The 26,841-nt window shown below is 50.3% G+C and overlaps 1 protein-coding gene across 3 annotated transcripts in view; it reads right to left on the bottom strand.

Annotated features, from left to right (window-relative positions):
* Positions 1-16,254, bottom strand: part of RIN3 (Ras and Rab interactor 3) — a 186,666-nt gene extending 170,412 nt beyond the window's left edge. The window contains exon 1 of one of the 3 annotated variants that reach the window (XM_010384501.2): positions 16,027-16,254. In XM_010384501.2, the coding sequence (XP_010382803.1) occupies positions 16,027-16,070 (44 nt within the window). In that variant the 5' untranslated portion in view covers positions 16,071-16,254. The remainder of the gene's footprint in view (positions 1-16,026) is intronic. The other 2 variants (XM_030931174.1, XM_010384502.2) reach the window with 2 other exon arrangements.
* Between the last annotated feature and the right edge of the window lie 10,587 nt (positions 16,255-26,841).

Genomic DNA, 26,841 nt, shown 5'->3' with positions numbered 1-26,841 from the left:
CTGAAGGAAAACAGGGTCACTCTGTTCAACCTCAGCTGGGAATGTGCCCGTCGGACAACTCGAATATTTCATCACTCTGCCTATGTCCTTGAATGGCTTCAAAAGTGTTGATCTGGAGCTTACACATGCATTTTAGCAAGTAGGCTGATTTGCAAATACCGAATCTGTGAACAATGAGAATTGACTGTAAGCATCCCTTTGTTAGGCTGGTATCAATCATAGCCAACCTGGACATGAACCCTATCTCAGAGCAGGGGGATCTCCACCAGCCAGCCTGGATTCTAGGGACTGCTGTGACATTTGAACCAAGACCCACTACACCTCCCTCCTTGGAGCCCAGGCCAGGCACCAGCTCACCATGGGCCGTGTAGCTCAGAGGCTGCTGGACCACCACCTCCGTCAGCTTCCATCGGAGGCAGAGGACAAATTTGGGAGGAAAAGGGGCTATTTGTGGCAGGTGCACGGGGAGTGTCTGTCAGCCCCAAAACTGGAGTGTGTCCCATGAACTGCTCACTGAGGCCTCTCCCCATCATGTCATGCACACATTATGAAGCTGTGCATTTTCGTGCCTACTGCAAAGTGCCTACTGTGCACAGGCTGCTGTGCCACACACTGCACACACATCACCTGGGACACAGTGCAGCCCTGTATCTCCACACTACGTGAATGGAAGAAGCAATGATCAGAGAGGTCTCACAGTAAGCCAGGGCAGACCTGGCTCTGGGTTCTGCCCCCCAGTTCCCAGATGAGGATGCTGTCCACGCCCCCACGGGGTCACAAGAAGCAGTGCAAACTGTGAGCAGAGTGGACAAGGGGGTGTGGAATCGGGGCCCTTCAGAAGACCATGGAAACAATGCCTACTACGTTCCTGACTCTGCTCTAGGTCCTTACATACATCCATTCATGTAATACACAGCAACTCTGAATTAGAGCCTGTCATTTTACAGATAAGGAAACCGAGGCAGAGAGTGGAACGTGAACCCCAGCAGTTTGCTCCTGGGTTCACAGCCCTGACCATCACACAGTACTGTTCTGCCACTCAATGTCCACATGTCCAGACAGCTACACTCAGCCACGACGGCCATATCCCTGGGAGGAAGGCGGCGGGAGGGAATAAAGGTGACCTCCCTGCCCCCACAGCACACACCCATCTCCCGCCAGGCTCCATCCACTTAGTCTCCTCAATACACTCCAGTGAGCCCTCCTGTCCCTGAGCCCACCTTTCCCCTCCTTGGTGCTGAGGCCCTAGTCCAGGCACCAGCCCTGACCTGGATCCCCCAGCAGCCCCCTTCCATGTCCCCCTCCCTGAGCTGCCCCCACATCCTTCTTCACATAGCAACCCAAATGCAGGCCTGCCAGCATGGCTCCACTATGAAAAAATCTATATGCAAACATTTGTTAGTGCCTGTGTTTGTCATCGCCCAAAACTGGAAACAACCCAAACAGGCCTCAGCAGGGAAGGGATAAACACATGGGTAGACTCACACAACAAAATATCCTCAGCACCAAAGAGGAATGGACTCCTGAGTCACACGGCAACCCAGGCAGACCTCAAATGCATGCGGCTGAGAAAAAGGCACATGGCAACACACTGTGATTCCATTCACAGGATGTTCTCGAAATGGCAGAACGTAGGGACGGAGCAGAAACGAGGAGGAAGAGGCCCTGACTACAAAAGGGCCCAGGGGGCTTTTGGAGGGTGATGGAATTTTCTGTCTTGACTGCAGTGGCAGTTGCATGGCTGTCTGTTTGTCAGAACGTGCAGAAACATACACTAAAGAGAGTGAATTTTACTCCGTGTAAATTAGAGTTCGTTATGGGTCCCATCACATCCCCCAAAAAGATAGAGTCCTATAGTACCCCAGAAAGTGAACTTATTTGGAAATAGGTTTGTTGCAGATGTAATGCTAAGCCGAGGTCCTGTTGGAGTAAGCTGGGGCCTAAATCCAAACCGACTGATGTCCTTATAAGAAATGGAGAAACAGCCGGGCGTGGTGGCTCACGCCTGTAATCTCAGCACTTTGCGAGGCTGAGATGGGTGGATCATGAGGCCAGGAGATAGAGACCATCCTGGCTAACATGGTGAAACCCCGTCTCTACTAAAAATACAAAAAAAATTAGCCAGGCATGGTGGCAGGTGCCTGTAGTCCCAGCTACTCGGGAGGCTAAGGCAGGAGAATGGCGTGAACCCAGTAGGCAGAGCTTGCAGTGAGACGAGATCGTGCCACTGCACTCCAGCCTGGGCGACAGAGCAAGACTCTGTCTCAAAAAAAAAAAAAAATGATGGGGAGAAACACAGAAAGACACAGAGAGAACACAGCCAGGTGATGATGGAGGCCGAGAATGGAGAGGTACCGCCATGAGCCAAGGGACCCCAGGGATTGCCTGGGCCATCAGAAGGATCCTTCCAGAAGGCCTTTGGAGGGAGAATGGCTGTAACTTGATTTCAGACTTCTGGCCTCCAAGACTTTGAGAGAATAAATTTATATTGTTTTAAGCCACCCAGTTTGTGGCACTTTGTTATGGTAGTCCCAGGAAACTGAGACACAGCTCAGTTTTTATTCATTAATTTATTTATTTATGAGACAGAGTCTTGCTCTGTCGCCAGGCTGGAGTGCAGTGGCACAATCTTGGCTCACTGCAACCTCTGCCTCCCAGGTTCAAGCGATTCTCTTGCCTCAGCCTCCTGAGTAGCTGGAACTACAGGCACATGTCACCATGCCCAGCTAATTTTTGTATTTTTAGTAGAGACAGGGTTTCATCATGTTGGCCAGGATAGTCTCAATCTCTTGACCTCATGATCCACCCATCTTGGGCTCCCAAAGTGCTGGAATTACAGGTGTGAGCCACCGCGCCAGGCCCATTTATTTATTTATGTATTTATTTATTTGAGACAGGATCTCATCCTGTCGCTCAGGCTGGAGTGCAGCAGCATGATCTTGGCTCACTGCAACCTCTGCCTCCCGGGCTCAACTGATCCTCCCACATCAGCCTCCCAAGTAGCTGGGACTAGAGGCATGCACCACCATACCCACCTGATTTTTACAAAAGTTTTAGTAGAGATGGGGTTTCGCCATGTTGCCCAGGCTGGTCTCGAACTCCTGAGCTCAAGTGATCCACCTGCCTCAGCCTCCCAAAGTGCTGGGATTACAGGCATGAGCCACCACACCTGGGCAATAGCTCAGTTTTTTAAATGGGGGAAAAATTCCTGCCTATAGTCTCCATTGCCCTCAGGATATGGCCCAAGAGCCTCTGCTGTCTGGTCCAACAGATTGTCAATGACAGGCACATGGAGCCTGCAACAGCCCCTCCACCCCCACCACGAGTTTACCTGGGAAACTCTCAGGCATGGCTTTGCCTGGCTCTCATGCTGCAGGGAAAGTTCCCCCAGATGCCACCCCAGTCTGAGCAGGATGCCCTTCAGTCAGCCGGGGACACTCCACAGGACCATCCTGCACCCTGTGGCCACAGCACTGCATGTCACTCCTGCATCCCCACAAGACTGAGGGTCTCTGGGACAAGGACGGGTGATCACATCCTGGCTGGCACAGTGCCGTGCAAGCCAAAGCAGGGGTCCAGGGCATGGTGCTGCCTGAAAGTCTATGGCTGAGGGGAACTTGGGGGCTTTGGCCCCTCCCCAGCACTGTGGCCAGCCCCAACCTGCTCTTGTGGCTGGATCCTCTCCCTTGGCTGCCCACCCTGTTTCTCAGATGTTCACAGCTCACAGCCCCCTCCACTCCTGGCAGGCCTCCCAGTGGGCTCCATTCCCTCTCCCAGGGGCCCTCTGTCCTGGGCAATTCCCCTTCACCCCTCTCTTTGGCATCAACCCACCATATATTAATTCAGCAAACACTTATCGAGCCCTGCGCTAGATCCTCCTTCCCTCCCCTTAAACTCTCGCTCAGCACCAGTGTTCTTGGGGGAGCATTCTGTACCCTACATGGTGCTGACTTGGCAATACCACCCCACACCCTGCCAGGAAGAGCCACTGGCCCTGCTGGCGGGAGCTTACAGTCTAGTGGGGCTACACACAGAATGAGCTGCCACAGGCGTCGGGGTGAGCGCCCAGCGTGCTGCCGGCTCTTCTGTGGCTGGGTCCTTGGTAGCCTATAGGGTGCCTCTGCATAAATTAGAAAAGGGTGCTCCTTGCTGCCCATGGGTGCAGGCCAACCCCCACCGCACCCCCATACATACCTGCCATGACACAAAGCTTGGCAAGAGAATGAAATTTCAGCCCCTACCCAGCTTTGCCTCAGCCAGGAACACATGAGCAGTACACAACCTGCACCACGGTGTACAGCAGCCCTGTAGGCCTCACACAGCCTGGGAAGCTTCTTGCAAGAGGTAGAGGTGGGGCACTTGCACTTAGGCCCAGAGGCAGGAAAGAGCTCAGCCCCTTCCAGAGGCTAGAGAGGGAGGCAGCTAGTGAAGGCAGATGTGCCCACATTCCATCTCTGGGGTCTCGTGCCACGGAGCGGCCTGGGTGCCGCACAGAGCCTTGGAGACAGCCTTGGTGGGAGACAGCCCACAGGTCCGGAGACCCTGGGGAAACCACTTCCCCTCTCTGAGTCACCAATTCATCTGTAAGCAGGGTCTGGATGAAGAGTTTCCAGAGTGACACGAAGCTCTGACGCCTGAGGACTGCAGAGCTAGGGCTGGGGCGGCCTCGCCCAGTGGAAACAAGACCCTCACTGCCCTTCAGGCCACTTTAACGGGCTCTGGCCCAGCTCCTCCAGACAACCCAGCTAAATCCCAGGCCATTCTTGGGGCCTCTTATGTCCCAGGAGCGGTCTTAAGCTGTTGTTGAGCGGCTCCGGGCAGGCTCTTACAGGCTCAGAAGAGGCCTGTGCTGTCCCTGGAAAGGGGAATTCAAGTCCCAGCCGTTTCAGGACAAACCTTTCCCAAGGCTGGGCAAAGAGGTGAAGTGGCCACTGAAGACTCCCAGTGGCCAGTGGTCAGCACAAACCCAGCTTAACACTCAGTAAGTGCCAAGATACGGCCCAAGAGACCCCAAGACCATCTCAACAAAGCAACGGTGAATGAATGAGTGACGGCAGCATCCGGCAAGGATGCAGGCATTATTGAGACTGAGCCCCAGGTCTTTATTTTAGTTTAGTTTTTTTGTATACAGATAGGATCTCACTGTATCACCCAGGCAGAAGTGCAGTGGTGTGATCATAGCTTACTGTAACCTTGAACTCCAAGGCTCGAGTCATCCCCCTGCCTCAGCCCCCCAAGTAGCTGTGACTACAAGTGCACGCCACCATGCCCAGCTCATTTATAAAATTTTCTGTAGAGACCGGGTCTTGCTGTGTTGCCCAGTCTGGTCTTGAATTCCTGGCCTCAAGAGATCCTCCCAGCTCAGCCTCCCAGAGCACTGGGATTACGGGCATGAGCCATCGCACCTGATCTCCAGGCCTTTCTTGTGCTGGTGTGGCAGGGACACCAACTCTCAGGAGGCGCTGGAGAACACTGGCACAGGGAGGGTTAACCTAAGTGAGTTCTCAGCCTAAAGCACAGAACTGAGGTGGGGGAAGAGGCATGGCTGCCTTGATCAGGAAACCTAGCCCTTTCAAAGCACAAGGATTTGAGAGTCAGAAACACAAATCAGAATAAACAGTCTAAAGCTTCTGGCGAAAGCTAAAACTCATAAACACTTAATATGAAAAGAAAAAATGTTTGCAATCTAGTCCTTGAAACAAGAGCCTTAGTGGGTGCAAAGCTGCCTTTCCTCTCTCCTCCCTCTTCCTCATTCTTGCCTCCACTAGGAAATGGGGACTTGAGGTCGCCCTGCAAGGCAGCTGAGTACTTCGGGCATATAATCTGGTGCTACGTGACAGAGATAGAAAGCTCTTTGTGTTCACTAGAACTAAGCTTGTAAGTGATAGAAAACCTAAAATAAGAAATTAAAACAAGATAGTATGGCTGGGCACAGTGGCTCACGCCTGTAATCCCAGCACTTTGGGACGCCGGGATAGGTGGATCACCTGAGGATAGGAGTTCAAGACCAGCCTGGCCAACATGGTGAAACCCCGTCTCTACTAGAAATAAAAAAACTAGCCAGGAGTGGCGGCAGGCACCTGTAATCCCAGCTACTCGAGAGGCTGAGGCAGGAGAATCGCTTGAACCTGGGAGGCAGAGGTTGCAGTAAGCCGAGATCACCACTGCACTCCAGCCTGGGGGACAAGAGCAAAACTACATCTAAAAAACAAACAAACAAACAAACAAGATAGTATGTATTCTTCTCATAAAAAAACTGGTAAGCAGTCTGTAGCTGGGATGATGGTCTGACATGTTTAGGACCTTTACTGTAATATATTATTGTTCTTTTTTTTTTTTTTTTTTTTTTTTTGAGGCGGAGTCTCGCTCTGTCGCCCGGTCTGGAGTGCAGTGGCCAGATCTCAGCTCACTGCAAGCTCCGCCTCCCGGGTTTACGCCATTCTCCTGCCTCAGGCTCCCGAGTAGCTGGGACTACAGGCGCCCGCCACCTCGCCCGGCTAGTTTTTTTTGTATTTTTTTAGTAGAGACAGGGTTTCACCGTGTTAGCCAGGATGGTCTTGATCTCCTGACCTCGTGATCCGCCCGTCTCGGCCTCCCAAAGTGCTGGGATTACAGGCTTGAGCCACCGCGCCTGGCCTATATTATTGTTCTATCCTGCATAGCTTCCATGCTTAAGTGTGCCTCAGAATCCAAGATGGCTGCTTCAACTCCAGCCATCACATCTGCATTTCAGGCAACAGGAAAGAGGAAAGGAGAGAAGGACACTCCACTTAAGGGGTTTTCCAAGCAAATTATACTCCCCACTTATATCTCACTGTCCTGAACTTAGTCATATGGGCACACCTAGCTGCAAGAAAATTGGGAAATGTTCAGCTAAAACTTCCACCCAGCAAAAATTCAGGGGCCAATCAGCAGGCTTCACTCCTGGACTCAAAGGCTCCAGGATGGTGACAGATCTCAAGAAAATGGTCCCTAAACCCTAGACCCACGGAAGTTTTCAAGAGCTTCATTTAAAACAAAGGGGACTTGGAAAGAAGTCAAGATAGGCACATGAAATAACTCTGACCATTAAAATGATCATAATATGATGAGACCATTGAAGATGGCAGGTAGGCAACATAGGTCCACAACACAGCACGTAGCAATGTGTACCAGAGGTAACACTCAGTGAAAAAAGAACACAAGTTAACACGTACTTGCACCGGGTGCAGACTCAGATAAAAATATTTGATGCTTTAAATTACCCTATTTTGGGTATGTCTGTGTATGAACTTTTAAAGTCTATAATACATTTTTTGGAAAATCAATAGCATGTGCGAACACACACACACACACACACCCCACATACATACAGGTGAGAGTCCCCCACTGGTCTCACAACCCAAAGAGTCAAGAACATCATCATCTTAGGTAACCCTGGCAACAACAGCGGGCTATAGAGATTGACTTTTGCCTAACAGAGGAGGGGGAAGAAGGTGCTCTGGCAGGTTCCGTTTCAGCATCTTGCCCAGAAGAACAGAACTGTGGTCTTCACCACCATGGTAAAAGTCAGACTTGCCCACCCATAGCCAAGGGGGCCCCAACCACCTTTCCAGGCCCATCACACATGGAATCTTCTCCCTGCCCCCACCCCAGATTCTTAGGGCTGCCACACACAACATGTCCTTTCCCACTCAGTGCATTTCTCCTATCTGCAATACGCTTCTCTGCATATGCTTGATTTCAGTGGTTAAAATCCTACGTATCCTTCAAGATCCAATTCAAATGCCACCTCTGTCAGGGAGTCCTCCCTACTCACTCTGCACAGCCAACTGTAACAGAACCTCGGCAGCTTTTTATATAGTACCCTGTGCTTTAAATACGCACATATTTCTCTTACTTTCTGTGTTAGTCCAGTCTGCATCACTATAAAGGAATACCTGAGGCTGGGTAATTTATAAAGAAAAGAGGTTTATTGGCAGGCTCGGTAGCTCACACCTGTAATTCCAGCACTTTGGGAGGCTGAGGCGGGCAGATCACAAGGTCAGGAGATCAAGACCATTCTTGCTAACATGGTGAAACCCCATCTCTACTAAAAATACAAAAAATTAGCCAGGTGTGGTGGCGGGCACCTGTAGTCCCAGCTACTTGGGAGGCTGAGGCAGGAGAATGGCATGAACCTGGGAGGTGGATCTTGCAGTGAGCTGAGATCGCACCACTGCACTCCAGCCTGGGTGACAGAGCGAGACTCCATCTCAAAAAAAAAAGAGGTTTATTTTGGCTCATGGTTCTGCAGGCTGTATGAGAAGTATGGTGCCAGCATCTACTGGTGAGTTCTCAGGAAGCCTCCAATAATGGTGGAAGGGGAACGGGGAGCAAGTGTGTCACATGGCAAGACAGAGCAAGAGGGAGAGAGCAGGGAGGTGCAAGGCTCTTTTAAACAACCAGATCTCATGTGAACTGAGAACTCACTCATTACTGTGAGGATGGCACCAAGTCATTCATGATAGATCTGCCCCCATGACCCAAACACCTCCCATCAGGCCCCACCTACAACACTCAGGATCACATTTCAACATGAGATTTGGAGGGGACGAACATCCACATCAAATCATTTTTCTTAGTAGATAAACTGGAAACTCCTAGGTGTTCAGGTGTTCAGTAAATAGATGGATTGATGGATGGAAGGATGGAAGGGTAGGTGCGTGGGTGGATGGATGGAAGGATGGATAAATGGATGGATAGAAGGGTGGGAGGGTTGATAGGTCGATGGGTGGATAGGTAGATGGATGGATGGATGAAGGGTAGGTTGGTTGGTGGGTGGGTTTGTGGGTGGGTGGGTGGGTGGATGGATGGAAGGGTGGGTGGGTGGATAGGTGGATGGGTGGATAAGTAGATGGATGGATGGATGGATGGTGAATAGAATGGATAGGTGGATGTCTGGATGATGATTAGGAGGATGGGTGAAGATAAATGAGAAGACATCCATTGTGAGAAGAATCCTTGAATATATTTTAGATGGATGCTCTGTCAAAAATGTCAAGAACAGAAAGAAGCAAGGATAATAAATGCTGTCACCAGGTGCCATCGGTAGAGAGATAAGTCCTTGCTTTGAACTGCTACGTCCCTAGAGAAATTTATATTATCAGTCTGTGACACTGACTGAGATTAAGGAAGCTGGGAACATGGAGGTTAGGGGAAAAGGTCCCTGGTGACTTCTTTCTTGACAGCTTGTTCCCTTTAGCCAGAGATCATCAGATTGTGAATTTCAGATGCAAAGCCCTTTATTTCTTCAGTCCGTGGAGGCGGATGAAGAAGCACACTTATTGACCCACAGAACAATTTAGCTCTGGGAAACTCTGGAGAAGGGGGAGGCTTCTCTGCTACTGTCGGGGTGCCCTCTGTCCACCCCTCTCTCCAGCTTGCCTTTCAGAAAACAGGTTTTCGCATCAGTCCCTGACACCCCGTGTTGAATGTCAGTCGGGAGGTAAGGTGGCATTTAGCATCTCTTAACTAGGGAATAAAAAGTTCTCAGCTTTGATAAAGATCCCAGAGTCAGGGGCAAAATGGAGGCCACCTTCTAGGAGAACCCCCCTTAGGGCAGCCCCTCGAGGATGGGCCCTACTCCCACCCCCCTCTACTGGAATCCTTGCTTCCCCACAGCTCCAGGCCTGTGTGCAGAGCCAGGCTCTGGGGCTCTCTCAGTCCCAGAAGGTGGGGATGCAAGCGCCATTACCCCATAGGATGTGGCCTGAGTGTGTGCCGTCACATCAAATACAGACAACAGGCCTTGACCACAAACACGGCCTAGGCCATTTCTGCTAAAAAGAGAACCGACATTTCATTGCAGGCTCGTTCATTCCATTAAACATGTACTGGTTGAGATGGGGGCACCCCTGGGTATTACTGAGGTCAAATTGGGGCAGGGGGCCCTGCAGCCATGTTCAAAGCTTCTGACCATCAGCACTGTTTCTGCTTTGGAGGCAGCCCCTCCAACCCCTACCCCCGTGGAGAGGAGACATGCCAAGGCCACACAGAGGCCCTAATGGCAGAAAAGTGAGAGGAGAGGACACGGTTGTGGCTTCCAGATTCTTCTATAAATGCTGATGCCACACAAATAGTAAGGTCTTCCCACTGCCCTGTGGATGCCAGTGTGAGGGAAGGCCTCCCATGTACCCATCACTCCTCTCTTCTCCATCAAGGCCACGCTGGCAGGAGGGAGGGACTGGCTTCACTGTACTACACTGTGTGTGGGGAGAGGCACACAGCATCAGGGCTGCCCTCACCTGCACAGGGACGTGTTGGCTATCTCTGGGCAGCCTTGGGCAGGAAGACTGAGGCCTGGCAGAGAGCTCCCTCAGCCTGGCACCTGCTTCAACCTCCCTTGGTAGGGCCGCCCCTCAGATTCCAACCCTGACAGGGGCAGGCTTCACAGACGACCTCTAAACAGCCAAGCCCCCCAACCCCAGCTGCCTGTGATAGCCTCAGCACCTCTACAGCTCCCACAGCCAATGGCCAGGCAGGCTCCACCTCACTGGCCCAGCCACCCTCGAGAGGCTACTCCAGCTCTCCAGGGCTCCCCACCTGAGAAACCCTCCCAGCTTACTGTCCACTTGGCAAGAAGCCATGGGTCCTGCCCCAAAGTGGGCTCCTAAAAGCAAATGTACTTTTTTCAAGACTAGGTTTTTCAAAATAAAACCACAGCAATAGCAAAAAGAAAAAGAAAAACCATTTCCTTCCAGGTAGCTTGGTCAGGGTAACGAGCCAGCAGTCTCCTGAATGGGTCTTTGTTTCTCGTGAAAGTGCCTGCATGTTCCATGGGCCACTGCAGCTCCAATGGGCACTTCGATCCCCTGAACGCTATTATTCTAAGACACCAGCTTCTGCTGCCTGCTAGCTGGTAACTCGGAGAGCCGCTGTCAGAGCAAGCAGTGACCTTAAGAACATGGAGCTCTTTTCTCAGATGCGAAAATGAGGTCCAGAGAGAAGGGAGTGGCTTCCTAGAATAAAATCCTAAAATACTAGAGGAGACAGGACCCCAGATTCTCTAGCCCTACTGATGACCTACAACATGCAAGTCCCCACACCTCTTCCAAACCAGCAAAGGACAGTTCTGCCTAAGAAAAGACATGTTGGCAGCCATGGCTGATGCTGATGCTGACCCCCCACACACACACAGACCCCACCGACACACACACACACACAGGCCACCCTTATTTTCCTAGTTTCTCAGTGGTCCAGAGACCCGCATTCGGAACCCACTGGCGCCCCAGGGCTCCCCCAAGTCTGTACACCAAGCTATTCTCCATTCTTCCAACTGAGACACAGTATCCAGGGCTGGCCTCTCCTTCCCCCATCCTTTCTCCCTGACAAGTATCAGGAGCACAGCTGGGGAGGATAAAATTAGGTGAGTCGGGGTCAAGCAGGGTCCCTACTCAATTGCCTGGGTGGCCTCCTCTTTCCAGACTTGGAGAGGAGTGTGGTAGCCTTGTGGTGGGGGTCACCAGCTGCTGCAGAATAGAGTTGGGCTCCAAGCCCCCAAGCCCTGGGTCTCCTCCTACTTAGCCCCACCCTGTGATCTGGGTCACCTTGTAAACACCTCCAGAAATTCAGGGGCTCCAGGGACACAAAAGATAAGGCTGTGCAGCCTTCAATCAGTGTGTCATTGGCCTTAAGCATTTATTGAGTGCCAAGTGCGTGTAGGACACAAGGATATGGAACAAAAAGACCTGACCCCTTTCTTTGGAAGTTTGTAACTGAAGTAGGAAGTCATAATATTAAAGAGGTTTTGGCTTCTCTCAAATTGCTAGGCAAACATGCGGTTCATGTGAAACAGGCTATGAATATTCAAAAGGCAGGAATCTCTGTGAGCTGGCACGGATGGAAGGCTGCACGGAAGAGGTGAGCCCTGCGAAAAGGACAGAAAGAACCTCATGGGCAAAGGCACAAGACCACAGACAAGCTCTGCCTGTTGGGGAGGACAGAAGACACGAAGCTGTGCACTGGCTTCCAGCAGGGCTGGGCTGCGGTACGGAGGGCAGGACTCTCTTGAGGGACCTTTTAAATAGGACAGCATGTCACCTGAGGGCAATCAGGGGGCTACTGGGAGACACACTGCTTTCCCTGCCCGGCCTGAGAGTCCCTCTAGATTGATCGGCAACAAGCAAACCACCAGAAGGGCCCATTGTGGGGTAGGATGGAGGGGGAGATCCAGTTTGGTAAAGTCATTAAAGTTGTGATTTTCATTTTTGGCTCCAATCTTGGGGGAAAACATTCATGTTTCAGACACTCCTGGCGGGCAGGAGAAGTTCGACTTCCTGGTTCTCAGAATAAATGCTGGTTCAGGGCAGTGGTTGTATCAACAGGACATTCTGGAGTTGTCCATCAGAGCAGCACCAACCAATTACCCAATAACAAGATGATAACACCTGGCCCTCCACTCTCTTCTAAAGGTTACTCCCTAATAGGATCAGATAGCAGGGGGCCAATAGGAAGTTAAGAGGCCTTGGGCTTCATTTACCCCATGTTAAGGCTCTTTCTGAACATACAGATGCCCCCCACTCCCCTAGATGACCCAGGCCCCAAGGATGGGGTTCTGTGGGCAGACCCCTTTATACTTTTGCCCTTCTTCTGTCAATCTCTCCCCAGCCAAAATTTGTCTTCCGTTTCCTCAACCCCTGTTATCTGATAACAGTCACTTTGTAAAGCAACGTGTGTCATGTACTTCTGGGTTTTGAAGGGCGCACTCCCCGCCCCACAAGCCCCTCCACCACACTTTCCCACCACCCAAGCCTTTGCTCAGGCACTCCCCTCCTCCAAGCTGCCTCCCCTCTTCCTTGCTGCCCACCCAACTGTGCTCACTCATCACTACCTAGATGACACAGCTTGCCATGTCTTGCCATGACAGGTGGAATCTTCCAGGGGGTCACAGAGACAGAATTTGTGGCCATCTGTCACCCATTCTTTCCCTATCTCTACTCTGGCAAGGGACTGGGAGGCGACACAGACCACCTCAGACTCCTATCTCCACAGTGGAGCTCCAGGGAGGCCTAAGGGGATGGTGAAGGGTCTGGGTGTCCTCCTTCAAATATCATGCCTCTCTCTGCTTCCAGCTGAGATCAATTCCTGGTAGGTTTCCAGTTTTGATTTCTGTATCTCCTGGGTTAAAATGCAGGAGCCCTGTGGCATTTTAAGCTTTTCACACTTGCTGCTTCAGTGAAGATCACGGATCAGGGACCCAGGGCCAGGATAGAGGGGCACCAAGAGGGTAGGGGAGATGAGGAGGGCCTCAGGGATAAATGTGCTGTGACTCCTTCATCCCAAGGGGATCCTGCACCCCCAGACCCTTGCACTCCCTGCTGCTTCTCCGAGGATGTACTGGGGCTTCTTGGGGGATGGGGGCAGGAGTGCAGGCTTGAGCTGGTGAAGTGACCCTTTGCTCTTGTGCACCAGAGCCTCTGTTAGGATCTGGAAAGGGCTAGGTCTCCTAAGTGCCAGTCAGGACCTCCAGGAACATTAGCTCTTTGAATCCAGGAAGCCAAGGTCAAGGGACAGAGCTGGAGCTGCGAGCTCACACCCTGAATCCATCACTGGCCCTGCTCTAGGTGGGCCCCACCCAGAAGAGCCACCTGTCTCAACCTGGACTGGGTAAGGGGCTCCTCTTTTGGGCTCCAGCAGGACCCTTGCATTAGATCAGGCCAAGGCTCAGGAGACGTGAGTTACCACCACCTCCCCCAATACCAGGGAGCCCATTTCCCCTTTCTGAGTCTCTGGTTCCTCATTGTTGAATTAGGGGATTGATTAGGTCAGTGACAGCCACATTTTTTCCGGCAGTGGAATCCTTTTTCAAATGGAATCTTAAGCAGACCTTTAACATGGCAAAGATGTGAAAAGGTGACTGGTCTACTTGCCACGGTGGGGTTGCATGGGGGTGCCTGCTAGGTCTCTCCCTACCCCCTGAAAGCTACTAGCCTGAGTGGACTCTGAGAACCCACTCTCAGCAGACTACACACAGTTCGGCCTCTGTCCCTGAAGCACTGGACCCTGGGCAGACAGAGCCCCACCAGAGTCATCCTCCACTCCTCTCTCCCTCCAATCCACCAGCAAATCCTCTACCCTTCAAAGCCCTTCCAACCCAAAAGGTCCTCCAGAACAAAGCCATGTTTTTAGCAACAAACCAATATTCATATAGCGCTGGAATGTACCAAGCACAGTTCTAAGCAGGCCTGCATGGATGCGTTTCCCCTAAGCTGCCTGGGGGCAGCTGCTTAGCTATGAACTCAGCCAGTCCATGAAACAATTCTATGTGGTGTGTGTTGCTAGTACCCCCAGTTTACAGGTGAGGCAGGGACCGGGTCACTTGTCTAAGGTTACACAGTTGGCAAATGGAGGGATCATACCTAACAAATGATAATAATGGTGATAATTATGATTAAGAGTTTACCCTACAGGCTAATGCATTCAACTCTTTCTGTGCATTTAGTCCTCAAAACAACTCTAAGGGGTAGTTACTATTATTTATCATTTTATTGATAAGTGAACCGAGGTACAGAGAGTTTAAATAACTGAGCCAGTAATGAACAAAAAAAGACAAGAGGAAGTGGGTCACACTAGATCATCTCTGGGGAAAATGAGAAGTCGGTGAGGTCAGCACCCCTGGCCCCTCACCTCCCCTTCCTCCCTGAGAAACTCCTCTCCGGCTTCACCCTGCCATCTTGGGTGTGGCAGATACTTGCAAGTGGGTGTGAGGGTGGTGGGTTCTTCCCCAACGAATTCCCAGTTCCTCCCACCGGACGGCATTTGTCTTTGCAGAGAAACCAGCATCCAGAATTTCAGGGCTGGCAGGACGGAGGGAGAAGAAGGGTAGACGTTCAGATCTAGATGAGCTTAAGGCCCCCTCCCAGTCTCTCCCAGCTGAGTGGGAGCCAGTCACCTCCAGCTGTCCCCCGGTTCAGGACTGCACAAGATCCGCCCAACTCTCCTGTTTCACAGAGCAGAGAACTGAGGGCCTGGGAGATGAGGTCACACCGCCAGGCCAGGGAGCGGCAGGGTGTCCATCAGAGAAGTAGGCCCGGGACTTTTAAACCAAAAAGCTGGGGATGGCTTCCCCAGACGCGCTCCTGGGCACCCAGAAATAGGCTTTCCCCGGGAATCCGCCTCCGACCTGGAGTCTCTACAACACCTGAAGCTTCTCAGGACGCCCTCTGAGCTAGGCAAGGCGAGAAGACTTTCTCTCAGAGCCCAGCCCCGAGCAATGCCCGAGCTCGCGAGGTGGGGCTGGGGGCGACAAGGAGGCGGAGCGGGGACTTAGCCACCAGGGACTCCTCTCCAAGTCAGTTCCCAAACCGTTCGGCGTCATGCATTCCATGCTGCGCCTTCTCCCTCGGGATCCCACAGCCCGCGCGCAGCCAGTGCACCCTGGACCCTACCCAAGCACCAGGCTCAGCCACGGCCGGTGCGAAGGTCACTGTCTATGGCCAGGACAGAGGGGCGGGGGAAAAGGGCCCAGTGGACCCTCGGTCCAGGAGGACCGGTCAGTTGTTGGGCCGCGGGCGCCCAAAGTTGCGGGGGTCCGGGTCTCCGACCCCACGCCCGGCCGGGCTCCAGTGCCCGAGGGCGCGCGCTGGGACTCGCAGAGCAGCGGGTGCAGCAGGCTGGTGGGGCTGGGACAGCGAATTTGTTTGCAAAGTTCAGGCGGGGCAGAAGCCGGGGAGGGGGCCGCGTCCACGCGGGCAGTCCCGGCTCTGACAGGTAGAGACGCACTCCCTCGTAATCCGTCCACCAGCAGCCTAAAGTGTGCACTGGGTTCCCAGTGAAATGCCTGGCCTTGAAAGTTTAGCCGAGTCGTCGGATCCAGCGGAGTCACCAGGGCCGCCCCCTGCCCTGCAGAACCGGGATCTAGCCTCGGCCACAATGGGGGTTCCGTCTCAGCCCGACACCCCCGAGGTCCCGCGCCCGGAGGACTCTCGGGGACAAGAAGTGGAGTGGGGCGGCCAGGATGGGGCCGTGGAGATCGCAACGGAGGAGTGGGCGGCTGCCCGGACTTACCCCGTGGGGTCCCCGCGCGCGGGCGCCCCGGCGTGTCGGATCATGCCGCCAGCAGCTCCGGGACGGGGAACGGAGGAGCTCAGGCGCCGGGCCGCGCGGAACGCGGAGTCCCGGGCGCCCGCACGTCCCTGGCTCTGGCCCTCGGGAAGGGCCGGGCCGCAGCTGCCGCTGCGCTCTGGGGCGCTCGCTCCCTTCTACTTCCTGTATCGGAGCGAGCGGGGCTTTCAGGAAGAGGCTGGCCTTGGTGGTCAAGGGTTTTTTTGTCAAAAGCCATTCCGCAGCGGCTCGCGGCCCAGAGCCCCCTGGGGCACACCGAGGCCCCGGCGGCCGCGCCCCCGGGGCCGGCCTGGGGGCGGGGGGTGCCGGGGCCGAGGCGCCGCGCTGGCGCCCAGCTTCGGGGTGCCGCCTCCGCGGGCTGGGGCTGGGGCTGGGGCGCGGGAGGTCCGCGGGGCTTCGGAGAGGGAAACTTAGGGAAAAGTCTTCCACTTGGCGTGGGGCCGCGGGGAAAGGAAGACAGCCTCCGCTTGTGCTAGTGCCGACCGCGGGCCGGCAGGTGGGGAGGCCCAGAGCTGGCGGGGAGTTCGTCCCACACGGAGCCACAGCCTTGCCCAAGGGAGCCTGGAAATCGTTCAAGGGCAGCCTCAGACCAGAACCAGGGCGCCTCTTACACATTCCTGACAGATGTGCACGCGCCTCCTCTTGGATGCTTCCCGTGACAAGAAGCTCACTCCTCAACAAGGCGGGTTGCTCATCCACCAAGCCTGGCATCTAATTCACCTGTGCCGGGTACCGCAGATGGAGAACACCGGACAGCTTACACAAATGGAAGACCCACAGCAACCCCAGGTGGGACTGTGAGGGCTCTCTTCTAAGTGCCTGGGTGCTCAAAAATGCCTCCCAAGCCCATTCTTTTCCCAGAGCATTTCCCAGAGTGACTGAGCAGGACTGGACCCTATTAGGTCACCTCAGTCTCATGTAGGATTTCTTTACCTGGCCACTATTGACATTTGGGGCCGGCTAATGCTTTGTTATTGGGGTTGCCTTCTGCACTGCAGGAGGTTGAACGCTATCCATGGCCTCCCCATGATCCATAAATACCCATAGCATCAGCCTCTCTCTGTAACGACCAGAAATGTCTCTAGATATCACAAGTGTCCTCTGGGGGCAAAATCTTCCAGATCTAATACCTTCATTTTAGAGATAAGGAAACTGAGGTCTAGAGAGTGGAGGTGACTTGCTCAAGGCCACATGGCAAATGAGGACCAGACAGGACTGAGCCCAGGGCTCTGGTGAAAAGATCCTCAGGCCTCTCTGCCCTGCTGCTCTCTCCTCACACCCTCCTCTCCCATCTTCCCTGGATTTCCACCAAATCAGCCTGCCAGAAGTTAGAAAGAAAAGAATCCACATCTGAGCATACACGAAAAGTCCAGCCTCCCCCGTGGGATGTAAAATGGTGCAGCCACTTAGGAAAAGAGTCTGGCAGTTACTCAAAAAGTTAAACATCAAGTTAAGCATATGACCCAGTAATTGCATTCCTAGTTATGTTGCCAAGAAAAATGAAAACGTGTTCATGCAAAAACTTATACATGAGTGTTCATAGTAGTATTGTTCATACTAGCCAAAAGATGTCATCAGTTGACAAATGTATAAACACAATGTGGTACATCCATACAGTGGAATATTATTAGGCCATGAAAAGGAATGAAGTACTGACACATGCTACACCATGCATAAACCTCAAAAACATTATGCTCATTGAAAAAAGCTGATCACGAAGGACCACATTCCATTTGTATGAAATGTCCAGTATAGGCAAGTCCAGAGAGACAGAAAGTACTCTAGTGGTTGTCAGAGGCTGGGGGAAGAGAAGACAATGAGGAATGACTGCTAAGAGTTATGGGGTGATGAAAATGTTCTAAAATTGATTGTAGTGATGGTTGCACAACTCTGGCTACAGTAAAAACCATTGAATTATATGCTGTAAGTGGGGGAATTGTACTGTATATAAATTATATTTCAATAAAGCTGTTATTTTTTTTAAGGGGGGAAAAAGTACAGCCTCCAGGAGGCCACCCTGACTGCTCCAGCTCACACCCCTTTCCTCTCTGCCCAGATTCCTACAGGTTCCCTTCGTTAGGTCATAACCACCCCCCACTGACTTTTCCTCTCCTTCAGAGGCTAAATTACTTCCTCTTGGATGGGAATGAGTCATCTTCTCCACCATCTCCCTCAACAGGGCTGTAACATGTTTCCAAGGGTTTCAAAGCCCTGTTTGAAAACATGGGCTTTGAGGACAGACCCATGTTCAACTCCGGCTTCTGGGTGGCCTTGAGCAAGTCTCTTCCCAAAGGCTCATCTTGCTCATCTATAAACAATGAGTACAAATGAGATGGACAAGAAGACCCCTGCCTCCAGGGCCCCATCGTTATTCCTTAGTTGTTTCTAAAACAAGTCTGCAGGCCACTCTCAGGCCTCCCTGGACCCCAGGGAAGCGGTCTATATAACTACTGCACCCAGAACAATCCTTCATCCCCTCCCAGGCTGATCTGAAAGGTTTCCTTCAGCTCCCTGGACCACTGCTGGGAAAAGCAGGACAAGTCTTTCAAAGCCTGGCTTCCATGGGCCTAGCCCCAATGCTCACCTGCTCTGAGAAGCCAGAATTCCTCAGGCGGACACCAGATGGGGCCCCACCATGACCCTGTTGCTGATAAATGACCATAGTGGAGACCAAGAATCTGAGCAGCCTCTTTTGGTTGTGGCCCATGGTGCACCTTGGCCAAGCTTGCCCTCTGCTTTCTTCCTGGATTCTCTTTTCATTCCCAAGTCCTCATGCTCCGAATTCCTGACCAATAAAATGGTTGCTGTTTGGGATATTTTGTTTGGCAACAGTAGATCATCAGAAAACAGCTCCTCTTGCAAGGGTTTCATCTTCTGACCCCCAACAAGATTCTACGTGTCCATTCTCTCCATTTTAAAGATTTGGAGAAATCTTTAAAAGAGAGACAGACAGAGACAAGCTCTATTATTGCAAAATCAATTAGTGTCCTCAGGCCAGATGGTAATAAAACTGTCTGCCCTGACGGGGTAGGGTTGGGGTCAACTGGAAACCAGGCAAAAGGGACAGCCTCTTCTCTGTTCTCACCAACAGCTATCCAACAAGAATGAGGGCCTGAGCACCCAAGCCCTTACAATTTAAAAAATCTGGAATTTTTAACAGGAAAGTTTCCGATTTCTAAACTTTTTTTTTTTTTTTGAGACGGAGTTTTACTCTGTTGCCCAGGCTGGAATGCAATGGCACCATCTCAGCTCACTGCAACCTCTGCCTCCCAGGTTCAAGTGATTCTCCTGCCTCAGCCTCCCGAGTAGCTGGGATTACAGGCACCTGCCACCAGGCCCAGCTGATTTTTGTATTTTTAGTAGAGATGGGGCTTCCCTCTCTTGGCTAGGATGGTCTCAAACTCCTGACCTCAGGTGATCGACCCACCTCTGCCTCCCAAAGTGCTGGGATTATAGACATGAGCCACTGCGCCACTGTGCCTGGCCCCAATTTCTAAACATTATACTAAAGAAGCACCTCTGGGAGCCAAGTTGCCCCATGGGGGCTGGCCTGGCATCTGCCTGGATCTCTTGCCTCTTCCTGTTCTGAGATTCTGTGTGGCAGGAAGTGAATCTGACACAGGTGTAGGTGTGCCTTGTGGTCCCCACGGCTGGTCAGGGATTCCCCCAGTTCTGGAAGGGAGGGGGCCCAGACAGACATGCTGGGGGTCTCTCCTATGGGACGATAGAGACCTTCTTCAGCATGGCTCTCTGGGATTCTGCCTCATTGTCCCCCCCTCTGCAGGTCCCAGGCCTCTTTCCCTTCTCTACTGAGGGACCATCCTGCAGCTCCCAAGAGTACATGTTTCCACTGCAGCTGTGTAGAAACTGACCAGCACCTAAGCCCCAATTCCCAGTTCTCAGAAGGGGTAATGTCATGGACCCATCTTGGCTGTGAGGGGTGGGCAAACTCAGAGATAGGGTACTAAGTTGATGAGAAGACAAACAGCTTTCCAAACAGCCCCCAAACTATATTATTGGGGAAGCTTCTTGTCTGGTGTCCCGGCATCCCATTCCTCCTTGGCTAGCCCTACCCATCACTGGAGGCACGAACTGGAGGCTTCCAAGTTCTTTCTCAGGGAACTTTTCCCTGCCCAGACAACCAGCTGCATTTGCTCATGTGACTCCGGTTCTGTCCCTGAAGCCTGTCTCAACTGAAGTGCCCTATTAACCTGCCCACGTTACACATTGCTAGACACTGTAGGATTCTCATACTTCAATTGTCGTTAGCATGGGTGCAAGCTCCTTGGGGGCAGGGAATACATTTCTCACCCCCCTCCAATATCAACTAGAGGGTTCTGTAAACAGTAATAAACTCTTGCTGGCTAAATAAAAATGACTTGTAACTAAGGACAAAGGCTTCTCCATTTCTGAGTTTTGTTCCATTCTGATTGTTGCTCGATTGTGCTGTCAGAAGAGAAGCAGAAATCAGGGCCAACAATGTTCTTAATTCATACAGTCTACAAAGTTAGTGACACCACTGAGGCATTAGGAGGTCATGAAGTCCTGCTCTTGAGCAGTTTAGATGCTAGTGGGATGAATATGCCATAGGAAGACGCTCTTGGATATTAAGTGACAGAAAACCCTAACTCTAAGTGGACTGAATACATAGGAAATGGATTACCTCATTTAACTCAAAGCCTAGAGATAGGGTGGTATATTCATTATCTATTGCTGTGTAACAAATTAACCCCAACTTTCGTAGCTTACAATAACACACTTTTTTTTTTTTTTTTTTTTTTTTTTTTGAGACAGAATCTCACTCTTGCTTAGGCTGGAGTGCAGTGGTACAATCTCGGCTTACTGCAACCTCCACCTCCTGAATTCAAGCAATTCTCCTGCCTCAGTCTCCCAAGTATCTGGGACTACAGGTGTGTGTCATCACACCCAGCTAATTTTTGTATTTTCTAAGTAGAGATGAGGTTTCACCATGTTGGCCAGGCTGGTCTCGAACTCTTGACCTCAAGTGATCCTCCCATCTTGGCCTTCCAAAGTGCTGGGATTACAGGTGTAAGCCATGGCACCCGGCCTTAACATACATTTATTATCTCACAGTCTCTGTGAGTTAGGAGACTTGGCACATGTTGATGTTTGCCACTGCTTCAGGCTCTCTCACAGAACTGCAATCAAGTTGCTGGCAAGGGCTGGAGTCTCATCTGAATGCTCAGCTGGGGAAGGATCTGCTTCCAAACTCACATGGTTGTTGGAAGGATTCAGTTCTTTGAGGGCTGCTGGACTGAGGGCCTCAGTTCCTTGCTGGCTATTGTCTTGAAGCCACCCTCACCTCCTTGCCATGTGGAAATCTCCAACATGACCACTTCCTTCATGAAAGTGTGCAGACTGAGAAGGCAAAAGAGAGAGTGCAACATGCAAGTCTCAGTCTATATAACCATATCACAGACATGACATCCCAGTTCTGTTGGTTAGGAGTAAGTCACAGGTGCTGTCCACACTCAAGGGAAGGGGATTATCAAAGGCCTGAAGACCAGGAGGCAGGAATAATTGGCAGCCCTCTTAGGAGCTGCCTATACAGCTGCCGGCTATAGGCAGGCTCCAGGTGCAAATCAATCAGAGACTTAATGTTGCCATCAATCACTCAGTGATTGATTTAGTCCCTCTTGTATTCTGACCCCTTCAGTGCTGACTTCATCCTAAGGCCAGTTCTCCTGTGGTTCCAAGATAACTTACAGTGACAACCAGGATCATGTTGCCTGGGTCCATCCTGTAGAAAGTCAGGAAAAGCCTCTCTCCTAAGCATGGAATAAAATTCCATATAGTGTGATTGGTCAACATAGGTCACATCCCCACCCCAGTCAATAAGAGAATGTCATGCAATGGTTAGGTTAATTAGGATCTATGCCTGGTCCTGGGGTAAGAGTAACCTTCTCAGATCATACTGTGGAGGAGTTGAAACCTGATCAAAATTAAGATTCTATTGGGAAGGATGAAAAAAATGGATATTGGCATTAGAATAGAACATTGCCCACTACATTCATGTAGAAATGAAAAAAAAAAAAAAAAAAAAATCAAGGCCACTGCGCATGAGGAAACTTTTGGGGTTGACTGATATCTTCATTATCTTGATCATGGTAATGGTTTTGTGGGTCTATACATAGATCAAGACTTAGTAGATTGTACACTTTAAACTTGGACAATTATCATGTGTCAGTTATACTTCAAAGAAGCTGCTTTTTAAAAGTATGTCATGTCTTTAGTCATTATCTTGTGAAAAGCATAAAAAACTAAGAACATTTTCTTCCAGTTTTCAAAAACTATTGTCTTATTCTGCAGTGAAGTCATGCATGTTGTTGATGAATGAATGAAGTTCTGACTTATATCTTTGTTGTTTCCCTTTGATTGCACCCAGTTAGTATAAACAAAAATGTCTGCATTTACAGCATTAATGTTATTCATCAATTGCAACCATAGGTTGGTTAGAGATACAAGAGTATGGCAAAAATCAGTGAAAGCATTCTATGAAAACCAGTTGGCTATGTGGAATTTATAGTAAAGAGTATTACATATTTTATTATTTAAAAAAAGAGGCCATGAGTTATAGAGATAATTTAAGTTGCTCTGATAATACTGTTCATAAACGTTCGGCATAAGAGAGTCATTTTTCATGGTTTTCTTTGCTTCCATTCTGTGAAGGACAGTCAGGGAGGCCTGAAGGAGGGAGGAAGTGGCCCTTGAATGGTCAAGTTGTGAATGTGCAAAGGAAAAGTTCTTGAAGGAAATTAAAGTGCCACTTCAGGGAACACATGAATGATAAGAAAGGAAAACAGCCTTATTGCTGAGTTGGAAAAAGTTTGAGTGGTCTGGATAGAAGATCAAAGCAACCATAACAATCCCTTCAGCCAAAGCCTAGTCCAGAGCAAGGTCTTCACTCTCTTCTATTCTCTGAAGCCTGAGAGAGGAAAGGAAGCTGCAGAAGAGAAGTTTGAAGCTAGCAGACGTTAGTTCATGAGGTTTAAGAAAAGAAATCATCTCTGTAACATAAAAGTACAAGGTGTGCAGATCACCAAGGGGTATTTAAAAAAAAAAAAAAACAAATAAATACAAAATAAAGTACAAAGGAAGGAGCATGTGCTGATATAGAAGTTGCAGCAAGTTATCCAGAAGATCTAGCTGAGATCACTGAGGAAGTCAGCTACACTAAACAACAGGTTTTCAGTGGAGACACAACAGCTTTCTAGTGGAAGAAAATACTATCTAGGACTTTCATAGCTGGAGAGGAGAAGTCAATGCCTGGTTTCAAAGCTTCAGAGGACAGGCTGAACTCTCTTGTTAAGGGCTAATGCAACTGGTGACTTTAAGTTGAAGCCAATGCTCATTTGCCATTTTTAAAATCCTCAGACTCTTAAGAATTATGCTAAATCAACTCTTCCTAGAAATGAAATAACACTTCATTATTTCTGTAAATGAAATAACAAGGCTTGAATGACAGCACATCTGGTTTACTGAAAATTTAAACCCACTGTTGAGACCTACTGCAGAGAAAAAAAAGATTCTTCTCCTCAAAATATGACTGCTCATTGACAATGCACCTGATCACCTATGAGCTCTGATGAAGATATACAAGGAGATTAACGTTGTTTTCATGCCTGCTAACACCAACATTCATTCTGCAGCCCATGGACCAAGGAGTAATTTAGACTTTCAAGTCTTATAATTTAAGAAATACATTTCCTAAGGCTATAGCTGCCACATATAGTGATTCCTCTGATGGATCTGGGCAAAGTAAATTGAAAACCTTCTGGAAAGGACTCACCATTCTAGATGCCATTAAGAACATTTGTGATTTATGGGAGAAGGTCAAAATATCAATACTAACAGGAGTGTGAAAGAAGTTGATTCCAACTCTCGTAGATGACTTTGAGGGGTTCAAGACTTCAGTGGAGGAAGTCATTGCAGATGTGGTGGGAATAGCAAGAGAACTAGAATTACATGGGCATCCTGAAGATGTGACCGAATTGCTGCAATCTCATAAAACGAATGGATGAGGAGTTGCTTCTTATGGATGAGCAAAGAAAGTAGTTTCTTGAGATAGAATCTACTCCTGGTGAAGACACCGTGAACATTGTTGAAATGACAACAAAAGATTTATAATATTCCATAAACTTAGTTGATAAAGCAGCAGCTGGGTTTGAGAGAATGAACTCTAATTTTGACACAAGTTCTACGGTGGGTAAAATGCTATCAAGCAGCATTGCACGCTACAGAGAAATCTTTTATGAAAGGAAGAGTCATTCGATGCAGCAAACGTTATTCTGGTCTAATTTTAGGAAATTGCCATAGTCTTTAGCAACCACCACCCTGATCTGTCAGCAGCCATCACATCAAGGTAAGACCCTCTACCAGCAAAAAGACTCAGATGATCGTCAGCATTTTTTAGCAATAAAGCATATTGCATACCTTAATTATAAGGTATGCACATTTGTTTCTCATAATAGATACACTGCTATTGCACACTTAATAGACTACAGTATAGACATAACTTTTATATGTACTGGGAAACCAAAAAAAAAAAATACATATAACTTGCACAATGAAGTGATATTCGCTGTATTGAAGTGGTCTGGAAGTGAACACCAATGAACCTGCAATGTCTCCGAGGTATGCCTGTGCTGCCTAGGAAAGCTTAAGTGCCTACCATTGACAGGTGCTGCAGTTCCTAATCATTGTTAATCCTACTTGCCTGCCTTTTGCTTGGAGGACCAGGACTGCCTGTGACACTTCCTTGTATAGTGTGCTTAGCAAAAAAGATGTTCCATAACTACTTGGGGGTAAGGATGTGATTTGTTTTTATTTCACTTCTCCTTTTTGGGGATATTTACTTCCTCTGAAAATCAAATGTGTTCTCAAGTGTTCTTCAGTGTAATAAACCCGGGTGATTTATTTGAAATCATGGTTTGGCAACAAGCCAGTTTGATGGGAAATCTGATCCCACACTGGTCTTCTCAGCCACAGTCCCAGCCTGGGCTTCTGCTGTCATCCCAGGTGAGAGTCTGCAGACAGGTGTGGACTCAGCAGGAGGCTTCTGGGACTTCAGCTAAGAACATTCCCAAAGCGGGACTCACTTTCTTAAAGAGCTGTTGAGGTTGGCTGGGTGCCGGGACGGGGCAGGGAGGGGCAGAAGCTCTGGCTGCTTTGGAACCACACAGCCCAGGTTCCTGTCTCAGCCCCACTGTTGCTGGCTGTGTGATCTTGGGCAAGTTTCTTCTTACCCTCTCTGGGCCCAAGTTTTCTCTTCTGGAAGATAGGTAGAGGTATACCTACCCTAAGCTGCTTGTGAGGATTATATGGAAAGTGGCTAACAGTGTCTGTCACATTGTAAGTTCACGACACATGTCAGTTTCCCTTTATTGATTTATTTTTTATTTTTTCCTTTATTGATTTTATAAGAGTAGAACAGATGTCTAGTTTGGTGGGCTCTTCAATGACTTCTGCCTGGTGCCCTGCCCCTGACAGAGGTGCCAAGAGGTGTGTTCGGGGAAGTTTGGGTTCAATTCAGCTGCCATTAATTAGTGAAGCTTGGACAAGGTGATGTTGAGGACCAAATAGGGAGACTCAATGTCCCCACCTCCCAAGGGTCTCGTTGACAGAAGCTGCAGATTCTGACATGCAGCGTGTGGTCCACATGGGTGACCTTGGCCTATGGGAAGATGTGCTATGAAATGTGTGGGACCCAGTGCAAAATAAAAACCCCCTCCTGAAAAAAAAGTACAGATTTCAAGAATTACAGATTGCAACAGCAGAGCATTAAGCCTAGCACAGGACGCTTCTAAGTGTGGGCCCCCTCTAAGCACAAGCTCTGTGCAACTGCATGAGTCACATCCCCAAGAAGCCAGCCCTGGCCTGGGGTGACAGATTATTTTAGTTTGCCCCAGCCTCAGGGGTTTCCGGGGACCCAAGAAGTTCAGTCCCAGCTTGGTCACAGTCCAGCGGCTGCACTGTGCCAGCTCAGCCTCCAGTGACTCACTGGACCTACAGACCTCTCTGCCACATCCAGCTCTCTGACCCAGAAGGCCCAAGTCAGCCCCTGCTTGCAGGTCAGCAGCCCCACACATGGGGAACTGGCTCCCTGCATGCCTGGCAATGCTGCCCTCCCTCGGACTCTGGGCCAGCCCAGCTGGCTTTGACCACCATGCCCAGCGCCCAAGGGGGAGCATGGCAAGAGCTCTAGGCCCCCCTTTGTTTCCCACAGCTTTTCTCTCACACACTCTTCCTTCCACAGCCAAAATCCCAGGGAAGGCAGTTTGAGAGCCTCCCATCCCATCTCCTCTTCCATCCCCAAGCTCCAGGGCTGAGCCTCAAGGTGGGCGGCCATCTCTCACATTGCAGGAGAAATCTTCATCCCAGGCACCCAGGCTTGAGGCACTCACCAGGCTCCAGAATCCCCTCCACACCCAAACCCAGTGATCAAACTTTAAGAGGTCCAGATCATGCTCTCCTTTGCCCTGGGGAGACCAGCCTTCTGGAGAGAAGGCAGCAAGGGAACGAGAGTGGAAGCTTTGAGGGGAGCAGTTCCTCTTTGTCGCACGGTGTCTGCATTCTGCCTGCCATCATAGCGGCCATGCATAGGTGTTGGCTAAGTTGGAGGCACCAGGCCAGGCAACAGGAATGCATTATTCATATAACGGGCTTTGCAGGAAGTTCACCATCCTAGTTTTGCAGAGGATGAGATGAGGGTCTCTGAGAGGTCAAATCACGCATCCC

Source organism: Rhinopithecus roxellana, chromosome 5, assembly GCF_007565055.1.
Source record: "Rhinopithecus roxellana isolate Shanxi Qingling chromosome 5, ASM756505v1, whole genome shotgun sequence".
Lineage (NCBI taxonomy): Eukaryota > Metazoa > Chordata > Mammalia > Primates > Cercopithecidae > Rhinopithecus > Rhinopithecus roxellana.
The sequence above is the reverse complement of the archived record's forward strand: the minus strand, read 5'-3'. Positions and strand labels throughout refer to the sequence as shown.